At 37.4% G+C, this 22,174-nt stretch overlaps 2 protein-coding genes across 3 annotated transcripts; one reads left to right on the top strand and one right to left on the bottom strand.

Moving 5' to 3' along the window:
* Positions 1 to 1,626: 1,626 nt before the first annotated feature.
* Positions 1,627 to 17,339, bottom strand: kcns3b (potassium voltage-gated channel, delayed-rectifier, subfamily S, member 3b). The gene is given in 3 exon segments (XM_048208449.1): positions 1,627 to 2,030; positions 2,032 to 3,258; positions 17,204 to 17,339. Coding segments are annotated over 2 exon segments (1,269 nt in total). The 5' UTR covers positions 3,205 to 3,258; positions 17,204 to 17,339; the 3' UTR covers positions 1,627 to 1,934.
* zpax2 (zona pellucida protein AX 2) lies at positions 8,878 to 21,481 on the top strand. Of its 2 annotated transcripts, none has more exons than XM_048208448.1 (21): positions 8,878 to 9,023; positions 11,800 to 11,852; positions 11,934 to 12,026; positions 12,109 to 12,233; positions 12,531 to 12,671; positions 14,225 to 14,278; positions 16,168 to 16,335; positions 16,407 to 16,503; positions 16,594 to 16,811; positions 16,912 to 17,062; positions 17,153 to 17,361; positions 17,444 to 17,561; positions 18,072 to 18,274; positions 18,543 to 18,657; positions 18,734 to 18,903; positions 18,978 to 19,075; positions 19,766 to 19,896; positions 20,375 to 20,564; positions 20,641 to 20,803; positions 20,935 to 21,046; positions 21,115 to 21,481. In XM_048208448.1, exons 2-21 carry the CDS (start codon positions 11,813 to 11,815, stop codon positions 21,183 to 21,185), a joined length of 2,667 nt encoding a protein of 888 aa, XP_048064405.1. In that variant the 5' UTR covers positions 8,878 to 9,023; positions 11,800 to 11,812; the 3' UTR covers positions 21,186 to 21,481. The 2 variants fall into 2 exon arrangements, with proteins under 2 accessions (XP_048064405.1, XP_048064404.1); XM_048208447.1 differs by lacking the exon at positions 8,878 to 9,023 and adding an exon at positions 11,407 to 11,724.
* Positions 21,482 to 22,174: the final 693 nt, after the last annotated feature.

Here is a 22,174-nt window from a genome sequence, read left to right as displayed (position 1 = left end):
CGTACTCATTTTTGCTACACAGCATTTTATCACCTTGATAAGAAAATCGTAAATTTCCTGAATAATTTTGACATGCTTCTTTGGTAATTGATTAAGCAGACTTGCTGGAACATTATATCTCTAAAGAACCCTAACATGTCTTCTAAGTAATTCAGAAGTTTCAGAAGGGGTGTACTCATTTATGCTGTGCACTGTAACTGACATAACTTATGTAAAATATTTATGTCCAACCAACTCAATTCAATCATGGAGAGTGGTTCCACATGATTGAAACATGTAAAACCTAATAGACCATGTTTAACTAACTAGAATAATTGTGTTCATTTAACTTGAAAGATTATTTATTTCTACATGAAAACATCAAGTTAAGTCAAAAAGTAATCATTTTAACAAGTCAATTTAACAATCACATTTGAACCAGAAACCTAATACAATGGTGTTGAATCAAAATAAATTGTTTAAATAAGATGGACAGCATCAATTTTTTTGTTTTTGTTTTTTTTTTTTTGTGCTGAGTGCCAAAAACAAACATTTTTCTGAAGTTTACATGCCATTATTTCAAGAAGTGTTAAAGATATCTTAATATCTAAATTCTTGTTCTTAAGAAACTTTTCTTTTGGAATCTTCATTTTAAGTCCCTATTTGGTTCAATCTCATAGATATAGGGATGCCAATGCAGTAACGTGTAGTTACGATACTGCATATTTGAACTCTTGGTAGCCTCAGATGCTGTTAAAATTAACAAAATCTCATCTTCCAAATATCCCTAAAACTGATATAGATTCTATATCAAATATAGATTTTTATAAATACTTTTGAGAGCAAGTTAATGTGCCTCGACTTAACCATTTTCATTGGATTTTTGGTACTCAGAGAGTTATGTTTTATGCAATTCTTTTGATAGAGGGAAAAAAGATACATTTCTAGTTTAAACATTATTTATTCTTCAGACATTCCTCTTCAAAAGCAATAAGTATCAGCTGTGAGCAAAGTGAACCACATTTTGTTTTCAATAACTCAAATTGGGAAAATTCAAGAATTTGATCCTGGAGCTGCTTTGAGATCCCCATAATCTATGGGTCTGAACTATATAGGGCCTTGAAAATTAAGATTTCAAAAGGAAAGTTTATTAAGAATGAGAATCTAGAATGATATTAAGATATATGCATGCAAACGTGAGGCAAAAAACACAAATGCTTTTTGCCATTTTTGACCGGTCAGCATTGGCATATAATAAAACAAAGATTGCTAAAGTCAAGATAATTTACTAATAGACCTACCAATCTCGGTGTAAAAATAAAAATGATGCTGCCATCATTCTAAAGTCATTTTTACACCCGTGTAAATTGGCTGCAAATCTCATGTGAAAATTGATGGTACAAAATAGTGGATTACTCGGTGAATATATATCTTTGACATTTAATATTTTGGCTTTCATCACTATTTATGTTTGTCTTTCTACAAAAAGAAATATTAACAAAATCAATCAAAATTTCGTTGATTTGACAGAATGAGCCTTATGCTTCTATCTTCCGTCAGCTGGCTTTCTGATTGGGTATCTACAGAGTGCATACGCATTTGTCCTCTGTAGAACCATCAAGATAATCTGGACTTTTTCCTAGGTCTGTCAGAAGAAGAGAATTTGGCTCAAAATCAGCCCGATTATCTTGTAGTGTGTAGATGCCTTTAGTCAGTATTCTAATTAATTTACTAATTCCAAATATCTGGCATTGTTTTTAAAAAAATGACATGAAGTATTTAATCCCTAGATGTTGGATGGCTTTATTTATTTTATTAATGTAAATATTAATAGGGTGTTTATACTATAATGTACAAAACAATGACTTTTCCTGAAATGTAAACCACATAAATGTTTCTGAAGATTGCAAAAAGCAAACCAACATTTTAAACTACAGGGAATGGTTGACATTTTCCTATGGTTTAGCTTCTGAAAGGCGCCTCCTGGGTGTATTTCTCTCAAAGTACTTAGAAAAGGTGTTCATGATGATGGTGATGGGTAACGAAACCACGAAGTAACCCACAGAGGATGCAAAGTGTAGCTACAATTCTCCCAGCCGCTGTCTGTGGATATACATCTCCGTAGCCCACTGTTGTCATTGAAATAATGGCCCACCACCAACAAACAGGAATGGAAGAGAGTTTGGACAAAGCTTCTTCCTTTTCTGTGTAGTAGATAAAAGTTGAGAAGAATGATATTCCAACAGTAATGAAAAGAATGAGGAGACCCACCTCACTTTGACAGTTCTTTAGAGTTTCCCCAAATGCTCTCACCCCCTCTGAATGTCTTGCAAGCTTCAGGACCCTGAAGGCCCTCATTAACCGGAGAACCTGAACCACCTTCCCCATGTTGACCAGACTTTGGTTTTCCTCCCCATCCTCTTTGTCCAAACTTTCAAAGGCCAGCGTCACATAGAAAGGCAAGATAGAAGCAATGTCGATCATGTTCAGAGGGTTTGCCAAAAACTTCCATGGACGAGGAGATGCTACAACCCGCAGGGCAAACTCCACTGAGAAGAAAATAATACAGATGAGCTCCAGAGAGTCTAGGACAGAATATTCACTGTCAGTTGCATGCCTGAATTCCGGCATACTGTGGACACACATTGCCACAATGGAGGTCAAAATGACCAGGACAGAAACCACAGCGACACCTTTGGAACATTTGGAGTGACTGGGATCTTCAAGAGTTTGCCACATGAGCTTACGCACATCTGAACACCAGGTGCCCTCAAACTTCCACAGGTCACTGCTCACAACTGAGATCTTTCCAGATGAAGCACCACTACTAGACTCGTCACACGCATTCTGTTTCCGCTCAAGGAACCAGTCCAGACAGCAGGCTTCCAGATCCAGCTCACAAATGCCCCAGTATTCGATCTCCTGACTGAAATAAAACACACACAGTTCCTCCAGAGCATGAAAGTGTCCTGTTCGGTAGAAGTTCAGAACACAGTGGAAGACTTGTGGGCTCCGATCGAAGTAGTATTCCCGTTCAGTGGGGCTGTAGTCGTCACAGAGTTCCAAGATGGCGGCATCGCTGCAGCACTGGATTAACTGACCCACACGCGTGTTGGGGAACCGCAGCAGAACACAACGCTCCACCTTGTGCTGGATACCTCCAACGTTGAGGTTAATGAGATCTTCCTCCCTGCCTTGATGGTGGAGAACTTGTCCATACATCATGGTGGTACTGGTTCATTGAATCTGGAAGTCTTGCCAATGATCTACTTGCATTTTCTATTAAAATACAGAAATGTGGATGTTAGCTGCATCAACAACACTGAAAACTATTTAATCACTTAAAGAAATCAATTAATACACTGGTCAATAACTTAACACTTGGGGCGGAAAAAAGGTTAATTTGGGTTCTATATAGAACCCTAGGGTTCTTGAGCATTTTGCCAAAAAGGTTCTATATGAGGAGAAACGTCTTAAATGATTGCATAGTACTTTTGTTTAACGGGTTTAATTTTTTTTTCTTCTAGTTATACAAGTATGTTTATGAGCTGTTTAATTCATTACATTTTATTACAATTAAAAATGTAAAATAAATAAATACATAAAATAAATAAAATAAATCCATAACACCATCCCATGATGGGAACCCCTAAAAGGTTCTATATACGAAGCGCCTGTCAGAACCCTTTAAGATTCTATATAGAACCTTTTCTTCTAAGAGTACAAACTCCAGATTACTTTTATATTTTGCATAGTCCTGCAGTGACATGCATGCTATATTCCTTCAAAAAAAAATATTTTATAAAACATTTCCTATTTTTATAGGAAAAATACAGGGATACATGGTACTTGAAAAATGTATGTCACAATCTAGGACCATTTAAAATACAAGTGTTTAAAATGCTTAAAAAAAAAGTGAAGGCAAAAATTAGATTGAAAAAAGAAGTGAAAGCATGAAAATCCATCCCTAAACATAACAGTCACTAGGGTGTAAGCAGATCATACAAAAACCTACAAATTAAATCATTTAAAGGTGCCCTAGATTATGTTTTTAAAAGATGTAATATACGTCTAAGGTGTCCCCTGAATGTGTCTGTGAAGTTTCATCTCAAAATACCCCATAGATTTTTTTTAATTAATTTTTTTAACTGCCTATTTTGGGGCATCATTATAAACGCGCCGATTTTATGCTGCGGCCCCTTTAAATCCTGTGCTCTCCGCCCACAGAGCTCGCGCTTGCCTTAAACAGTGCCTTAACAAAGTTTACACAGCTAATATAACCCTCAAAATGGATCTTTACAAAGTGTTCGTCATGCATGCGGCATGCATGCGTCAGATTATGTGAGTATTGTATACGGTTATATTGTTAACTTCTGATTTTGAATGAGTTTGATAGTGCTCCGTGGCTAACGGGTAATGCTACACTGTTGGAGAGATTTATAAAGAATGGAGTTGTGTTTATGCATTATACAGACTGCAAGTGTTTAAAAATGAAAATAGCGACGGCTCTCTTGTCTCCGTGAATACAGTAATAACCGATGGTAACTTTAACCACATTTAACAGTACATTAGCAACATGCTAACGAAACATTTAGAAAGACAGTTTACAAATATCACTAAAAATATCATGTTATCATGGATCATGTCAGTTATTATTGCTCCATCTGCCATTTTTCGCTATTGTTCTTGCTTGCTTACCTAGTCTGATGATTTGGTTGTGCACATCCAGACGTTAATACTGGCTGCCCTTGTCTAATGCCTTTTATAATGTTGGAAACGTGGGCTGGCATATGCAAATATTGGGGGTGTACATATTAATGATCCCGACTGTTACATAACAGTCGGTGTTATGTTGAGATTCGCCTGTTCTTCGGAGGTCTTTTAAACAAATGAGATTTATATAAGAAGGAGGAAACAATGGAGTTTGAGACTCACTGTATGTCATTTCCATGTACTGAACTCTTATTATTTAACTATGCCGAGGTAAATTCAATTTTTCATTCGAGGGCACCTTTAAAAACGTATATTGTATGGGTTTAGCCACAAATTTGCCAAAACAAATTGCTAAGAGATGGTGTTGAGGAAAAAAATAAAATAAAATAATGTAATATACATTTCTACACATAATGCTGATGCTGATAAAAGTTGACATTAAAAGACATATACGTAGTTCTCCCAAAAATGTGGAAAGAGAAGCTATTTTGTGAAATGTCTCAGTGGTTTGTTTGCCCCATACAATGGAAATCAATGGACTACAGTGTTGTTTGGTTTCCAATGTTCTTCAAAATATCTTCGTGTCCCAAAAAAGAAAGAAATGCATACAGGTTTGGAACAACATGAGGGTGAGTAAATGGTGACAGATTTATTATTTATTTATTTATTTATTTATTTATTTATTTATTTATTTATTTATTTTTGGTGGACTATCATTTAAGCTTGCAAGCATGTTAAAAATGTTTTGTGTAATCACTGACTGGCATTTTCAGTAAAGGTGCTGTTTGTGTGCCCTGACGTTCTGACTGATGGATTACTCATCAGTAACATTTTCAATCAATCAAGTAAATAAATATTTTCTTGCACAAATGAGAACATTTCTTGAGGATGACAAAATGTTAAGTATGGACTGATCTTAAAGCTGCAGTCTGTAACTTTTTTTTTTTTTGGTTATAAATTGTCCAAAATCAATTAGAGCATGTACATAATCAAACAGTGTTCAAAACTATCTCCTTACCTTAGCCCGATTCACAACGGTAAGCTTGTAATAATGTGTTCTAATCTGAATGGTACTGGTAGGTTTCTGCGGGAAATCGAGCAGGCCACCGTCTTTGCGTCATTATATCACGTCTGTTTACATGAAGTCCCAGCTAGTGGGCTATATTGCATGTGAGGATGCAGCAGGTGGTGAATCATTTATAGCCTTTTCTCACAGCAGCTGGAATAATTAAACTTGTCATTTTGATGGCAAATTGTATGGTATGACAAATTAACTTTAGAGATTAGACTGTACAGAAATTGAAATCTACAGGTAATGCTACACACTAAATACAGGTAGTCATGCAATGCTGATGTTGTTAACATTACCATTTTGAGAACAAAGTATAACAATAATTTGCACGGTTTGATGTAGGGCTGCATTTATCGCAATTTTATCGCACGCGATTAGGCAAAGGCTGTGATTATTTTATGCGCAGCTTGTCAGAGCTGTACAGCTCTGTGATCATTAGTAAACGCTTCTCTATCTGAAAGCCAGAGGGCGCTCTCACGCAGAAACTGCAAATATGCCCTGCTGCCTAAGTAGAACACACATCATTCCAAGAAATCCCATACTATTGCTGTAGCTGAATAAACAGAAGATTGAAATGTTTTGATTGATTAAACATGACTAATAAACACATGACTGCCTTCTGTGTAAGAAGCCACATCATCTCACAGATGGACGCTCAACTGTTGTTATGAAGTGAGTTCGGAGTAAAAATGTTATTAAATGTTGTCTTTTGTTGGACAAGATGTTAATAAATGCTTCTCATGTCTGGAAAGATGTTTGACGTGTTGCTTTTTCAAATGCACATTATAAGCGATTCAAATTAGATTAGCATTTGGAGCCATAGTTTATTGACAAGCCACGCATAAAAAAAAAAAAAAAAAAAAAAAAAAAAACAATCGCAGCTTTGCGATTTCATAATCGCACTAAGCCAAATCATTTAAGCGCAATTTCAATTAGATTTTTTTCGAATCGTCCAATTAATCGTGCAGCCCTAGCTTGATATAATATGAGCCAAGCAATCATTAGATTTAATCACCATTGGTAGCGCGATTTATTGTAATGCTATTTTTCTCTCAGTTGATCAGAACAATATTGGCAGATGTTACTTGTTCAGATGACATTTTCCAGTGAAAATTCTTATTTTGGTCATACTTCCAAGACTTCAATCTGTCTTTCTGAAGTACAGAATCCACCAGTGAGGTGACTGACAGTAACACATTCTCCTCAAAACATTAGATTCATCCGCGCTGAGAAACCGTGCCGATGCATAACCCACGTAAAGATTATAATTCCACAAATAACTGCAATTGCAGGTTTCAAACAGAGATGGCGACAAAGAGGTAAAACTTACACACTGCAGCTTTAAAAGTTTGCATATCAGGGGCCATATTCACAAACATCTGAAGGCTAAAAGTAGGTCCTAACTTGCTGATTTAGGAGAAACTCTTAGGGCCAGTTGTTCAAAAGTAATCTGATCGGATTTCGGCCATTGGATTGGATCAAATCTTGAAAATGGGTTGTTCAAAAGGAAAAAGAGATTCTGAAATCAGATTAGATCACGGAATCCAATCCTAGTTTTAATCTGGATCAAACCTTCAGTTTGTGTTGTTCAAAACTTGTCAGTAGGATTTGGATAACTTTGATCCAAAAAAAAAAAAAAAAAAAAACAGGATTATCCTGATCCCAACAGGGGGTAGGATTTCAAGGTGGATTCCAGGAGGAAAATGTAGTAAAACTTTAAAACTGGTCAAAAAATACAACATTTATATCATGTAATATACATACACATTTTTTTATTTTGCTCTTGATTAGTTTAACTGTTAAATAAATTAGAAGTAGACATTAACCTACATATTTAGCCTTTCAGTAACCTACTGTAAAGTAAAAAAGATTTTGGTGCCATAAAACAATCCCCAAACAGCTGTAAATATCCAACAAAATTATTATATTTAATTCAAAACCCATATTCTCTCTATCATCATGTCCCTTTAGGGGCTCCGTAGAGCACTGGTAATCCAGATTTGGTAATCTGGAAAAGTGTGTATCTGGATCATGGTGATCCAATCCAATTTTTCTTTGAAAAACCAGCACAAAAGTAAGATGGATTACCTGATCCTGGATAGCAAAACATGGGATTTCCAAATCCAGATCATTCTAATCCAGATTAAACTTTTTGAACAACTGGCCCTTAAAAATAAAGAGGCGTGTCAGTCCTCATTTTAGGACTCCTACATTTTTGCTCTAAGAGTATTTCACAAAGCATTTTAGCGCTAAAACTAGCTCCTAAATCTGTGAAATGTTAGGAGTACTCAAGAAGAATCCGAAGTAACTAAGGCCCAACCACAAACAATCCTAATGGCCGTTGCTGCCAATCCGCCTCAGAAATCTGCCCATAGACACTGTAAACTGTTGAGGCAATAGAAATAGAGCCTTGGGTGCTGAAACATTTCTTCATAAATGCAATACAAATTTTGATTTATAGATTTGAATCTATGATAAAACGCCAAAAATCTTAAATAAATAAATAAATAAATAAATAATGTCCAATTATCTCTGGCAGTTGTTTTCACAAGTTCACACTTACAAATGATTGAATAAAGTTTAAAAAAATAAGCGTATTTGGCGTGCTGTCCAAGGGGAACAAGGGCTCCAATCTTGTAATTTAGCCCAAACCCAGAGTTCTCCCTGTATCCCCAACAAAGTGTGAGGAACGGTGTGGCAGAGGGATGCAGAAAACTGTCGAGGCAAATAGGTGAGTCGGCTCTCGTCTGTATGCCTCCTCTCGAGCTGATTAGATAGACCGTTTGAATGTGCTTCTCCCAAACATCATTTGTCACCTGAATTCCGCGTTCTCTCAAGTTACAGACATGTAAAAGGTTGACAATTAGCTGAATATATACTAGTTTAATTAGTGACACTTAGCCTACATTTTAAAACCTTTATTTGAATAAGGCAACATTTGTATTTTAAAACTTTAATTTGAATGTGGCAACATGATACCTCATTCTACAATATTTCTATGATTAAATCACTGACAGAGACTCCTACCCTCAGCAAATCACTAGCCGCGTTTCCACTGCCGGGCCAAAGGCGGGCGTGCTAGTGCGTACCAGGGCCGGTCGCGTTTCCACTGTCACTTCCGGGGCTTGATCGTGCCTCTTCGGTGCTTCCTCGGGGCCAAAGGCACAGGTTTTTCGGCCCGCCGAAAACCTTGGTCCAAAGCGGGCCAGATGGGGTTTGAGGCGCGGTCGAGGTGAAAGGCGGAGCTAATCGTAGTCAGGTGATGGTCTACACGCTGAAATGGGTTGGGTTGTGTGACGTTTGATCAAGGGAGGTGTGTTTAAGGGCGGTTTTTAGATCAGCGCTGCAGAGCTAGCGGACCAACAGTGGAAACGCAACTTGATTTTGGCCTCGGTGCCTAAGGTCTGTGGCCATAGGCCCAGCCCGGCACGCTGTTAGCCCTGGCTCGCACTGGCCCGACAGTGGAAAAGCGGCTATTGTGTGCATAAGGCTTGTTCGAGATGCATCAGTGCTGTGCAGACCGATTGCGTATGACTTCAAAGTCCCGCGACCGCGATTTAAAATCCTAAGGAGTCGTATGATCTCCAATCATGCATGTTGACATCATCCATAGCAACATGGTCAACTTCGCCCTTACTCAGCTTAAAGGGTTAGTTCACCCCAAAATGAAAATTCTGTCATTAATTACTCACCCTCATGTCGTTCCACACCTGTAAGGCTTTCGTTCGTTCTTTGACGTGTTGCGTAACACACAAGAATGAAGCCTCAACGTGGTTATGCAGCACTGTTAGAGCTTTCCGGAAGAGGTTTGATCTTGTGTGTTATTCAGGTTCTGTCGAGCTTTTGCTTCTGCTTATGTTCCACTGATCAGTGTTTACATGCGAGTAAAAGCCTAAGTTAAATCTGTTCATCATAACAAGCAATCGATTCTCTTCAGAAAATTTGGACTAAACTGCTCGATTCATATAGGACTAGTTTTCCGAATCTTCTTTATGGAGTTTTTGAAGCGTCAAAGTGGAAGTTACACAGGCAGTCAATGGAAGGAAATCTGACAGTATTCTGTCATCAAAAAGATCTTCATTTGTGTTCCGAAGATGAACAAAAGTCTTATAGGTGTGGAATGTCATGAGTGTGAGTAATAAATGACAAAATTTTCATTTTGGGGTGAACTAACCCTTTAAGACTTCTCTCTGTTCCTTAGTAAAAGTTGGTCTCAGCAGCTTTGTGAATAGGTTTTAAGAGAAAACTCTTAACTAAGAACTGCCATTTACACTATTTACACATTTGCATTTTCCTTTTAAAACGCATATGTTTTGCCACGGTTACGCCTGTCATTTACACTATGCCGGCGTTTTCAAACCTCGAAAATGAAGACGCTGCCAACCCTGTTTTAGTTTGAAAAATGCCAGGGTTGCATTTCAGCATAGGCCAAATAGACCAAAACGGAGATTTTTTAAAACGATGGCGCAAGTTCGCTCTGCACATCCTTGACGACCGTGTAAACAATAACATGGAGACTATACTGCAATCTTTGCTGGCTTTGTTGTCATTTTTAGCAACCACTGTGCAGATAAACGCTGCATTTTAAAAAATTATATATTGCATGTATTGCAGTGTGCATGAACGGTCATGTGACATACGTTTTCGGCCATGTAGTGTAGACAGAGATCGTTTCTGAAACGCAAGTGTAGACGAGGATCGTTTTCATTTTAAAACATTTTAAAATTAAAACGCACAAGTGTAAATGGGGACTCAGTGGTAAAATAAAATGTTTTGTGAATACGGCCCCAGAATTATTATAACAGAATATTTAGACTGATTGTTTCCTTAACTTGAACGCACCTACCTGCAGAAAACAGATCCTCACGGACAATATAAACTGAAACTTAACGACTTCAGAGTGTTATATGGTCTCGTCTTAGCCTATTTATTCAGTAGGTCAACATATTTGAAGTGTGACATCATTGCAAAACAATACACTGCATTTAACATATGATTGCCTAAATGAACATATGCACCAATATATATATATATATTAATTCTGTGTATTTGACATTTTTATTGACATTGATTTGAGATTAGGCTACTAATTTTATTGAATATTAAATCATATCGAAGGTAAATAAAGGTAAAAATCTTTTCAGCAGTTAAACAGCAGCTAAAACAATTGATGAAACTGCAAAGAATGTAAGAGTGAAAATGACAACACATGACATTCACATGAAAAAGGAAAATACTTAAAAATGACTATGTCCTGAGAAAACTCTTTCCTTTAGATGTGTTCACTACAAACAGCTATAGCAAAATAAGATGAAACTGGGATTTTTCTTGCAACACAAAATTCACAAAACAATGCCTTACTTTGCCGCCTACATGTTTGAAACAAAAAAATTACTGCTACAGAAACCAAGCATTTCTTACTCTTAAACATTTAGTTACTGAGAAACAGTCCTTAATAAAACCTTTATACTTAACGAAGATATAGCCTACGCTAGTCAACTTGACATCTAGACCCAGTGTTCCCTGCGAGTCATAACTACAATAAGACATTAGACAAAACTGACAAAAGAGAGAACACTTACTGCGAATATAAAATCAACGAAAGATCACCTACACACGCGGCTTCGGATCATTTGTGCCTTTCTGCACTGGTCTTAAAAAGATCAAAACGCAAAGGAAACGGTCACTTAATCAATAATACATTATCACTATGGGTACAAAAAGCCAACCGTTTCCCCGTTAACCTTAAAGTCTAGGTTCACACCAAGTTGGGCGGAGAGACTGTGCGAGTTGTTTGAGTTCCACACACCTGCGCGCAATACTGTGCAATCAGACGGAACGCGCTCGAGACGCAGTTCATTAATCACCTGCCGTTGAGGTCGCGCGTTTGTGTAGAAAACACTGTTGGTTTGTAAAATACATTAACAAGGATTTCAAATAATGGGATGCTTTGAAATAGGGTATGTTTAGGCTATGGTAATTAAGTGTGTTTGAATTAATCATGAGATGTGCTAATTTATTTATGATGCTTTTAGGGCTTTTTGGCTTATGGTCACTATAATAAGCGTTGATGCAGATACCTCTGCAGGTAAGCCATGCTATTTATTTAAACTGTTGGTGTGTCAATTCATGTAATTCATTACTTAATGGACCCATTTCTTGATTACAGGTGGAATTCAAGCAGAATGTCTTGGAAATAGGGTGCAGTTTACCCTTCCTAGTTCTTTAAGTGCAGGAGGTCCTTTAGAGGTTTATGCAGTCAGTAAGTTGATTATCCCTTTGTTTGTGTGCCAGTGAGTTTAATACCACCAGGAATCAATTCAGACCTCATCTGGGCGTTTCAGATAACACGCAGACAGTCCTTCTCACACCTCACCTGGCGGCTCAGTGTGGTTACACACAGAAATCGGATCCTTGGGGGAATACGATAGTGTCGGCTTCCTTAAAGAATTGTTTTGCAGAGATCAAGGTTTGTGTCTTTATAAATTAATCATTCCTTTAACCAGCTCTAGTTCTGGAACTATTGTTTATCATGTAATTAAATAGAAAATATGAAGGAGAAAGGTTGGTGCATTTGCACCATAGAGTAGGTGTTTGAGAAAAAAAATGTGTATATATATATATATATATATATATATATATATATATATATATATATATATATATATATATATATATATATATATATATATATATATATATATATATATATATTTTTTTTTTTTTAAATTTCTAATTACACCAAGTTTATTTTTCATTTTTGTAGGGTGACCAGGAATTTAAAGTAGCCATACAGGTTAAACTTGATGAATTTTCCATGCTATCTGAGAAAGTCTATGAAGCATTCAAGTCCTGCAGTCACACCTTGGTTTCACGTGAGATTTTGTGTGAGACAAACTTCATGGAGGCAAGTAGCTTAATTTTCTTGTATAGCAAATATTTTGGGTAGCCGGATAGTTTATAGTATTGATAACTGCTGAATTTGAGGTGGATCATCTTTCTTGTGTTTACAACTAAAATATCTTGTACTGAAATACATCACTTATTTTAAATGCTTAAAACATAAATTAGTAAATAATAATCTCTCCTTGACTCCAGAGGCCTGTTGCATAAAGCCGGTTTCAGTTGTTACCAAGTACGATTGAGATTAGTTTGAGAAAAGGTGGATTGGTTTTTAGCGGTGTTCTACTCTGGAGCAGATTTTATTCTGGGAAGCTAATTTGTGGAAACCGGTGACGCCATGCACATTGATATTACATGTTCAGGCTTTAGGCGCCTAGTGTTTTTACATAGTGACATCTCCAACTACTGGCCTGGCAGCAGAATACAGTGTTTTTAGTCATTTTCAATGATCTGAGTGAACAGGATCATTTTGACAACATTGTTGTCTGTATGCGAAAAACGCAGAGGAAAATCTTTTCCTTTTTTAGTACTTTGTTGTCATGTAAATGTGGGGTTCAATGGGGTTAAAGGAACATCTTAAGCAAAAAATGTGCTTTTCACTACTCCTTTAGTTTATGATTCCAGTGTGTGTGTGTATTCAGATTCTCATTTGCTACTTAAATCTACAACATTTTAAAAAACATCAAATATTAGATCAATTAGAACAGAACAATCTTTGCGCTGCTGCTGATGATCACATCAAGGATTGGCCAAATTTCCATGTGCATCCTGAAAGCCGGATGTTTTGGAAAGTGCTGCGGTAAGTTTTTGTGGCATCTAGTGGTTTAGAGGAAAATAAAATCAAAGGTGCCTTTTACCCCGGGGTGCCTTTAGCCTTGTTGTACCTTACCCTAAAGCAGCTTATAGTGAAAAAAAAAATTGAGAAATCTCCCCTGGTTTCACAGACGAGGCTTAAGTTAGTCCTAGACTAAAATGCATGTTTGAGCTCTTTGAACTGAAAGCAACTTGCACTGAGATATCTTAAAATATTTTAGGTTTTTGGGAATCTAAGCTATTCTTGCAGCCTGTTATTCTAAAGAAAAAACCCTTAAAACATTTATACAGTATTTGGATGATGACTGCTCATATTTATAAAAACGTGATCTTTTATATGTAAATGACATTAATTAGGTGTCATTTACAACATGGAGAACTGAAATTCAGTTCGCGATCATTTGCAATTTATAGATTTCACATCTGAAAGGGAGGCGTACGCTCTTTCTGTGTAAGTTCATTCTATGAATCGCACATATGTACATCTGAGATTTGGAGTTTGTTTAACTAGCTTCATGCAACAGGTCTCAAGTAAGACAAGACTGTCATGACTGCAGCTCAATGCAATCAGTAACTCATTAAATCAGTTACTCATTTATGTTACCTGCTATGTCTAGATCTCCACAGAAAATCTTTGCTCTTTATTTTAAACATTTAAAGAATCATTTCACAACTAGTGTTCTAATATGCCAATGGAAATGCAGTGTGTTATTGCTACCAGCCTGTGCATGTAAATGTTTTCAGGTATCTGTAAGGAATGCAATACCAGAAATCAAGAAAGCGCCAGTGAAAGAGTGGGTATGTAAACTTTTTTTTTTTTTTTTTTTTTTTTTTTTTTTTAAAGTGGTGCTTCAGTAAGCATCACCTTTAAAATTGTTCTTACTTTGGGTACAAATGGTGTTGTCCTGCACCACTTACACTACATGAATGATGCCTACAATTGCATGTTTTTAAGGAGATGTGTGCTGTTACTATTGTAAGCAATGCCAACATGGCAGATGTTGCATGTCTAGATTGCGTTTATACTACACACATGCACATACTATATTGAACATACTTTTTTTTTTATTTGATCGGGAAGTAAGTTCCTTATCAAATTTAATACCTCAGGCGGTACGCGATTATGCATGCAACTATAGACTAGTACTGAAGAAGTCCTCCCAGTAGGTAATAGAATATCATAGAGACTTGGGACTGGGAACTTAAAGGGTTAGTTCAGCCAAAAATGAAAACTATGTCATTAATGACTCACCCTCATGTCGTTCCAAACCCGTAAGACATCTCCGTTCATCTTCGCAACACAGTTTAAGATATTTTAGATTTAGTCCGAGAGCTTTCTGTCCCTCCATTGGAAATGCATGTACGGTATACTGTCCATGTCCAGAAAGGTAATAAAAACATCATCAAAGTAGTCCATGTGACATCAGTGGGTTAGTTAGAGTTTTTTGAAGCATCGAAAATACATTTTGGTCCAAAAATAACAAAAACTATGACTTTATTCAGCATTGTATTCTCTTCCGGAATCCTTTCCACTGAATGGATTCCACTGAATGGATTCCACTGAATGGATTCCACTGAATGGATTCCACTGAATCGATTCCTCTGTCGGCGTTGGTAATGCATTTTTACGTCGCCGTGGTTGTTTTTGGCGATTAGGACATCCGCGACATGCACACTTATGCACCATTTAAAAAAAAAATATAGCAATACCAAAATACAAACAATGTATAGCTTGAATACAGCGTGCGTCTCCCTCAGACTGTAAACGAAGCTCGGGCGCACTAGATAACACGTCAGCAGCGTCTTGCATCAGCAGCGTCACTGCGGAGTCGTGAACCACACTCCGGAGCAGAAGGGGGCAGTAATGCACCAATAAGCTGGATGCCAACCACCGTAAAACAGGAAAGAAGCAGCAGCAGCGGAGTCGTGAACGTGGATTGACAACAGACCCGGAAGAGAATACAATGCTGAATAAAGTCATAGTTTTTGTTATTTTTGGACCAAAATGTATTTTCGATGCTTCAAAATGTCGCAGATGTCCTAATCGCCAAAAACAACCACGGCGACGTAAAAGTGCATTACCAACGCCGACGGATGAAAGGATTCAATGGAATCGATTCAATGGAAAGGATTCCGGAAGAGAAGACAATGCTGAATAAAGTCATAGTTTTTGTTATTTTTGGACCAAAATGTTTTTTCGATGCTTCAACAAATTCTAACTGACCCTCTGATGTCACATGGACTACTTTGATGTTTTTATTACCTTTCTGGACATGGACAGTATACCGTACGTACATTTTCAATGGAGGGACAGAAAGCTCTCGGACTAAATCTGAAATATCTTAAACTGTGTTCCGAAGATGAACGAAGGTCTTACGGGTTTGGAACGACATGAGGGTAAGTCATTAATGACATAATTTTCATTTTGGGTGAACTAACCCTTTAATTTGGTCTACCAACAATTAAAACCTCCCTATCAACTGCACAACAACGCACTAAAAAGACTTTTGTAACTACATAGCAATTGTCCTGGCATTGCTGGCACGGTATTTTGGTTGTGAGTTTTGCATGTGTAAGCACCACTCACACTGTGATTTCATCAAATGGTAAGTGGTTCTTTATTTTCTACACAATTCATTTCATGATTATCTTAAATACAGAATCTTACATTTGTCCTTTTGTAACAGCCTGCAGTTATCCCTAACTTGCAACTCTGGAAGATCTTACTCTACACCCCTGAAGAGAAGGCTTTTGATAAAGAGACCCTCCAAGGGATGGGCTACAGTGTGTACAGTTCTCCAACAAGGCTGGTCTTACGAAGCCCATACAACATGGCCGAAACCTTTGTCCAAAATGTATGGAATGTTTCATGTTGGATATGACACATTCATTTCTCTATAGTGGCTGAAGTATGTTTCCGTGTCAGGTTGACGATGTTGATATGATGGTGTTCAAATCAGTGGTCTTGTTCAGAGACCGTTGGATGTTGGCTATAGTGGAGTCAGCAGCTGCCTGTCCAACTGGTGAGACTTCATTCACAGCAATTATTTTGCCACTTTGATGTCCCATGACTCTGTGTAGACTTTATATCCTGTACTCTGATTTGACTTCAGATGGAGCTTCTGTTGTGGGTGAGATGATTTATTGGCGCTTTCCTATAAACATAACTCCTTTGGTGTCATCAGAAGTTGACATCCTGGAGGTGCACATGGGCATTAATGGTAGAAGGCTCACGCCTGAAGAGATGAATAGCCTTAACTTCGGCATGACGTTCACAGAGTCCCATGTAGTTGTTGAGATTCCTGTTGGGGCCCCTGGTGGTTATTACAAGGTTGGGTATTCTGCAACCTGTTTACCTTTATGTATTTAACTTGAATATAATGATTAACACCCTTTTTTTTTTTTTTTTTTTTTTTTTTTTTTTTAAACAGAGTCATGCTCTTGAGAACCATCTCCATATCAGTTACTCCATAGAACCCATGCTTGAACTACTGTGGAAGGAGGGGTTGGATAAGACCACATATAAAGTCTTATTCCCCATCACCACCCCTTTGACACCATGGCCTCCCCAAATCATAGACAGTGAGTGTTTAATTTAGAGGGGGAAAAAAAAGAGAGAGAAAGAGGGAAAAAAAAGCATTCTGCTCAAGAGAATTGTTTTTATGTGATCAGACACTCAACCCAAGAAGAAGATATTTGATATATTGCTGGGTTACTTCCTACCTGATGTGGAGCTGCTGAATATCACCTTTGGCTCAGAATTGCTCACTGTCTCTGAGATCATTATTACAGGCCTTGTCCTGCAAGAGCAAAGCTTCCTCAATGGCACCAAAGCCTTTAATCTTCAGGTTCCCTTCTCTGAACCTTATGTCCAAGTAAAGGTGCGCAGTTCACTGCTGGTTTATGGATCTGTTTTTCCTGTTTGTATTTACCCGTCTTAACATGGTTTCATCTGTAATGCAGATTTTCCGTCCTGATAGAAGAACCTACATTCTTCCTCTTGTCTTTGGTTTCATCATCTTGCCTGAACATGCATCATTTTCACACCCCGCAGTACTACAAGTTTCTTTAAATGACACTGGTAAGACGTTTAGACTGATGTAAGAACTTTTATATTGGCTACAAGAGGAGTGCAAAGTCCTGCTCCTGGAAGTCTCCCTTTGTGCTGAGGGGTCAAAGTTTGGCTGTGTAGCATGATCCAGGTAGTGTATAATAATGCCCTTATGGATGGATAGTGGCTAGTTAATAGTGAAGGGCTTGAGACTGCCATATTTTGGTTTCATCAGCATGGTCAGACTATCATTGTCCTGCAGTTCAAGAGTTATTATTCACATGACATTTACAGCTCAGGTGATTAGGCTCAACATAAATTGTCCAGAATAAAAGTGGCCATGAGCAAAAAAGGCAGTATGCAGATCCATGTTATTTGACTCACTCTGCCTTTGAGAATGATAATGGATACTCTTTGATTTGAACTGCAGTAGACTCTGCAGGAAAGCAGATCTCTAAAAGCAGAATTGTGCATAACTGGGGGTTGCACTGATATTTAACTTGGTGTTCTTTTTTTTTTTTTTTTTTTTTTTTTCTGCAGTCCTTCCAAATGCAGGGGGAATTTGCATTGAGGATATATTTAACATTCACATCAAATATGGAAGCACCCCAAGATCCCAATTAAAGATCAAACTGGGACAAGTGGAGCTGAATGATAACGTTTTACAGCAGTATGAACACCATTCAAATGAAACGCATTTCAACATTGTTGTGCCATTCCTAGCCCCACTTGTGGCTATAGAGGTATTCTTCAAATTTCCTGGGTTGCACTGGTGATTGTTTCCATAGCGCAATTTACTAGTCATAAGTGGTAAACATGTATTTAATTGGATAATTTGTCCAAAAATGACAACTCGGTCTATTTAACTAAAGCCTCATGTAGCTTCTAACCCATAAGCAGTTTTCCCTCCTCTCTGTGGAACACAAAATTAGAAATTTTCTAATAATTATGGGTAATCGACTATACCACAGTCCTACTTCCTTACTGATTTCCTACCTTCTATTTTTCAAGTCTGTTCAGTCGACCGGAGTCACGGGAAGAATTGATGTGGAAATTTACGATACCTTGAATGACTTGCTTGTCAAAGATTTCTCCCTTGCCTGCCCCTTTTTTGTCAAAATGTCAGGTTGGTTCATATTTGGCATCACTGCCCTAATGATTTGTTGCCATTTTACAATTTAGTTTCTTTGTTGTTGTGCCAGAGTGTTTTTCTAATGGAACGATTACTGTGGTGCTTCCCAAATTGGAATCTTTAAAGCGCTTGGCTCCCGGTGAACTCTCTCTTAGAGACCCAGCTTGCAAACCCCACTACAATGAAGACCACTTTGCTTATTTTCGCTTTGATGTCACCACTTGTGGAACCACACGAAAGGTACGATGACAGCATTGACATCAGGCATTCTTAATGTTATGTGACAAGATGATTTGCTAACCCTTTTGTTTTAGTTTGTTGAGGACACCATGATATATGAGAACGAATTCACCTGGAAGAGCGATGAACCTTTGCTTCAGATCTCCGAATCACATTCTGAGGCAGAATACAGGTTAGGAGGTTTTTTTTTTGTTTTTTTTTTGTGAGATTTATATAGGGCTTTTAAAAAGAAAAGAGAGAAACTACATGAAAGTTTCGGTGAAGGTTTTATAGTTCATGCCTGAGTAGTTTTATAGTTCATGCCTTAGTAAGCTTTGCCCCTTCAAACAAAACGAGTAAGCTAGGTAGTGCTTAAACCTCCAGTGCTTATCCTTTTGCTGATGGATTTTATCCATGCAGAATTAGGACATTCACATATTTAATGGGCCTATGAAGTGCTTGGTAGATGTTATAATGAACATTTGTAACCTTAAACTGTTAGATTCTCAGTTAGCAGCTCTGCAGAAAATGTCATGGTCCAGCTCCGTTCAGTTCTTATCCAATAGTGTCAGTGCAGTCAAATAAGTAATATTGCTGAATATTAAGTGTCCCTGAATAAGCAAGCCAGAGGCGAAAGTGGTATAACCCAAAATCCATCAGGTGGCCACATGGAGAAAAGAAAATGGGAGAAAAAAAAATACATTTGGAGAAACCAGACTCAGTCTGGAGGTCAGGTCTCCTCTGGCCAAAGAACAAACAGTGCAATTTATGTATTAGGCTGCATCACAAGTCAGATTCAGATTGTGGATCAATAGCATTCAAAATAAGGTATGAAGTACAACAATCACTAAAATGTTAATGAAAAACTGCATATCTCAAACAGGTTCACTGTGTCCTGCATTTATACTGCAAATGCTACCCAAAGCATGATCTTCCACGCTGTTTCACCCCTTAGAGAGCCGGAGGCAGATGTTGGAAAGGGTGAACTTACTGTTTCCCTGAGGCTCTCTCAGGGTATGTAAACTACTCCATTCGTTTTTTTGCTAGTGGTTTCCACAAAGTTAAACTCATTGACTTTCATTTTGATATTTTCATGTAAAATGGTATGAAATGAGAATGTAGAATGGGCCTTCAGTGAATCCAATTGATTGGATCATAAGTGAATGTTATGAACCAAAACTGAATCAGACAGCATGCAATTTTGCAAATACAATTCATAAATAACAAGTTATTACATCTTGATTAAAGTGTTTCTTCTTCTTCTTCTTCTTCTTCTTCTTCTTCTTCTTAATAACATGCAATTGAGTCATTCACTATAAGACCAGGAATGCATAAAGTAAATGGGATCCAATATGATTCTATGTAGACAATGGACAAGCCAGCGAGCAGCACATTTTTATGGAAAAAAAGGTGCTAGATAAAGACTGTCAGTCATAGCAATAAATGGTATGAGGTTTGTTTTTTTTTTTTTTTTTTTTTTTTTCCCTCCAAGATATGGTCTACAGACTCTTCTATCATGATGGCGACTATCCTGTTTTGAAGTTTCTGAAACAGCCTCTGTATTTTGAGGTGGGTATGGATCACTCCAGGGACTCCAGGTTAGCAGTAACCCTGGAAAACTGTTGGGCAACACTCACCAAGGACAGAGAATCCAAACCTAGATGGGATTTAATAGTTGATGGGTATGTTTGAAGCATTGTATGTGTGTGTTTGAACATTTTTTCTTGAAGGGGGCTCTAACTCTTCATCTCTAATCAGATGTCCGAATCCTAAAGACCCTGAACGGACAGTCTTCCATCCTGTAATCGAAGATGACAGAGTTGACATCCCAGATCACTTCAAGAGATTTGAGGTTAAAACATTTACATTCACAGAGGATGATGGGAGTTCTGAAAATGAGGGTGACAACATGGCCAGAAGGGTAAGCTGAAAAGTGTTCAGAATTTGTATTAAAAATACAAACTGTTTTCTGAAAGGCTAATTTCTGCATTTTCCTATTTATATTTAACATGGATTAAACTGATAACCCTGTACCATTTACATTCAAAATAGGTATTTGTCCACTGCGACGTTGTCATTTGTCACGTTGAAAACATTGCTGATGGACGTTGTTACAAACAGTGTGCGGCGACTCAGAATACGATCGGGAGCAGCTCAAATCGAGGTAATAATCTAAATTCAGTCAAGTTAAAGTACAGTTTCTCATTTCTGACCATTCACACTCTTCTACAGTTCTCAGAAGTTCAAGCTTTTCAGAGGAAGCCCTGGAACATGTGTCTATAGGCCCTATTCTGTTGATATGATCATGTAATTGCATTTAGTTTTCCAGTTTATCTCAGGAAATGAACTAATTCTGAAGACATCAACACAAGGAGACTTCTGGTTTTGAACACCACTTGGTGTAACATTGAACTCAAAAGTTGTCATGTAACTGATGCAGATGATGTGGAGATGTTCTGTGATAAATCATGTCGCTTTGTGAAACTTAAAATCATTAAATCATCAAATGTCTGTGACTGCAACTCACATTGCAATTACCTAATGTAGATGCTTTGTCCACAAGATGTTGTTGCAGGTTCAGTAAACCATTTTAACCCAATAATGTGTAACTTTGTCATTTTTAATTGGTTAAGACTTGTTTACAGTGCCCTTTTTTTTTTTTTTTTAAAAAAAAAAAAAAAAAAAAAAAGTGCGATCATGTTACTTTGCACCACAATTTAGAGAATCGTATCTGTTGGATTTACAACTCGTCAATTCCTCCACTTCTCCTGAAATACATGAAAGTAAGTAGCCAATAAGCAGGACAAGGGAGGTCACACATGGGACAAATCAATTAGTCCCAAGTGCTTAGGGTGCCATTATACATTGAAAAAAATGGACTCGTTTCAAAGTCCCTTTCAAAGAAAGAATTTTTTTTTTTTTCTCAAATGATGGCCATATTTGCAATGCCTCTGGGCAGCTATTTCCAGCATCCTATCTACTTTCTGAAATTCTGAAATCTCAAAAACTGCATCACAATTAAAGGGTTAGTTCACCCAAAAATGAAAATTCTGTCATTTATTACTCACCTTCATGCTGTTTCACACCCGTAAGACCTTTGTTAATCTTCGGAACACAAATTAAGATATTTTAGTTGAAATCCGATGGCTCCGCGAGGCCTGCATAGGGAGCAATGACATTTCCTCTCTCAAGATCCATAAAGGTTCTAATAACGCATTTAAATCAGTTCATGTGAGTACAGTGGTTCAATATTAATATTATAAAGCGATGAGAATATTTTTGGTGTGCCAAA

Source organism: Megalobrama amblycephala, linkage group LG11 (assembly GCF_018812025.1).
Source record: "Megalobrama amblycephala isolate DHTTF-2021 linkage group LG11, ASM1881202v1, whole genome shotgun sequence".
NCBI lineage: Eukaryota > Metazoa > Chordata > Actinopteri > Cypriniformes > Xenocyprididae > Megalobrama > Megalobrama amblycephala.
The sequence above is the reverse complement of the archived record's forward strand: the minus strand, read 5'-3'. Positions and strand labels throughout refer to the sequence as shown.

Excerpts from the sequence above, each read along its gene's own strand:
- zpax2 (XM_048208447.1), top strand. The coding sequence starts at position 11,705 with ATGGGATGCTTTGAAATAGG. Across the intron at positions 12,672-14,224 it reads GTGAGACAAACTTCATGGAG|GTATCTGTAAGGAATGCAAT; the intron begins GCAAGTAGCTTA and ends AAATGTTTTCAG. Across the intron at positions 17,362-17,443 it reads AACCTTATGTCCAAGTAAAG|ATTTTCCGTCCTGATAGAAG; the intron begins GTGCGCAGTTCA and ends TCTGTAATGCAG.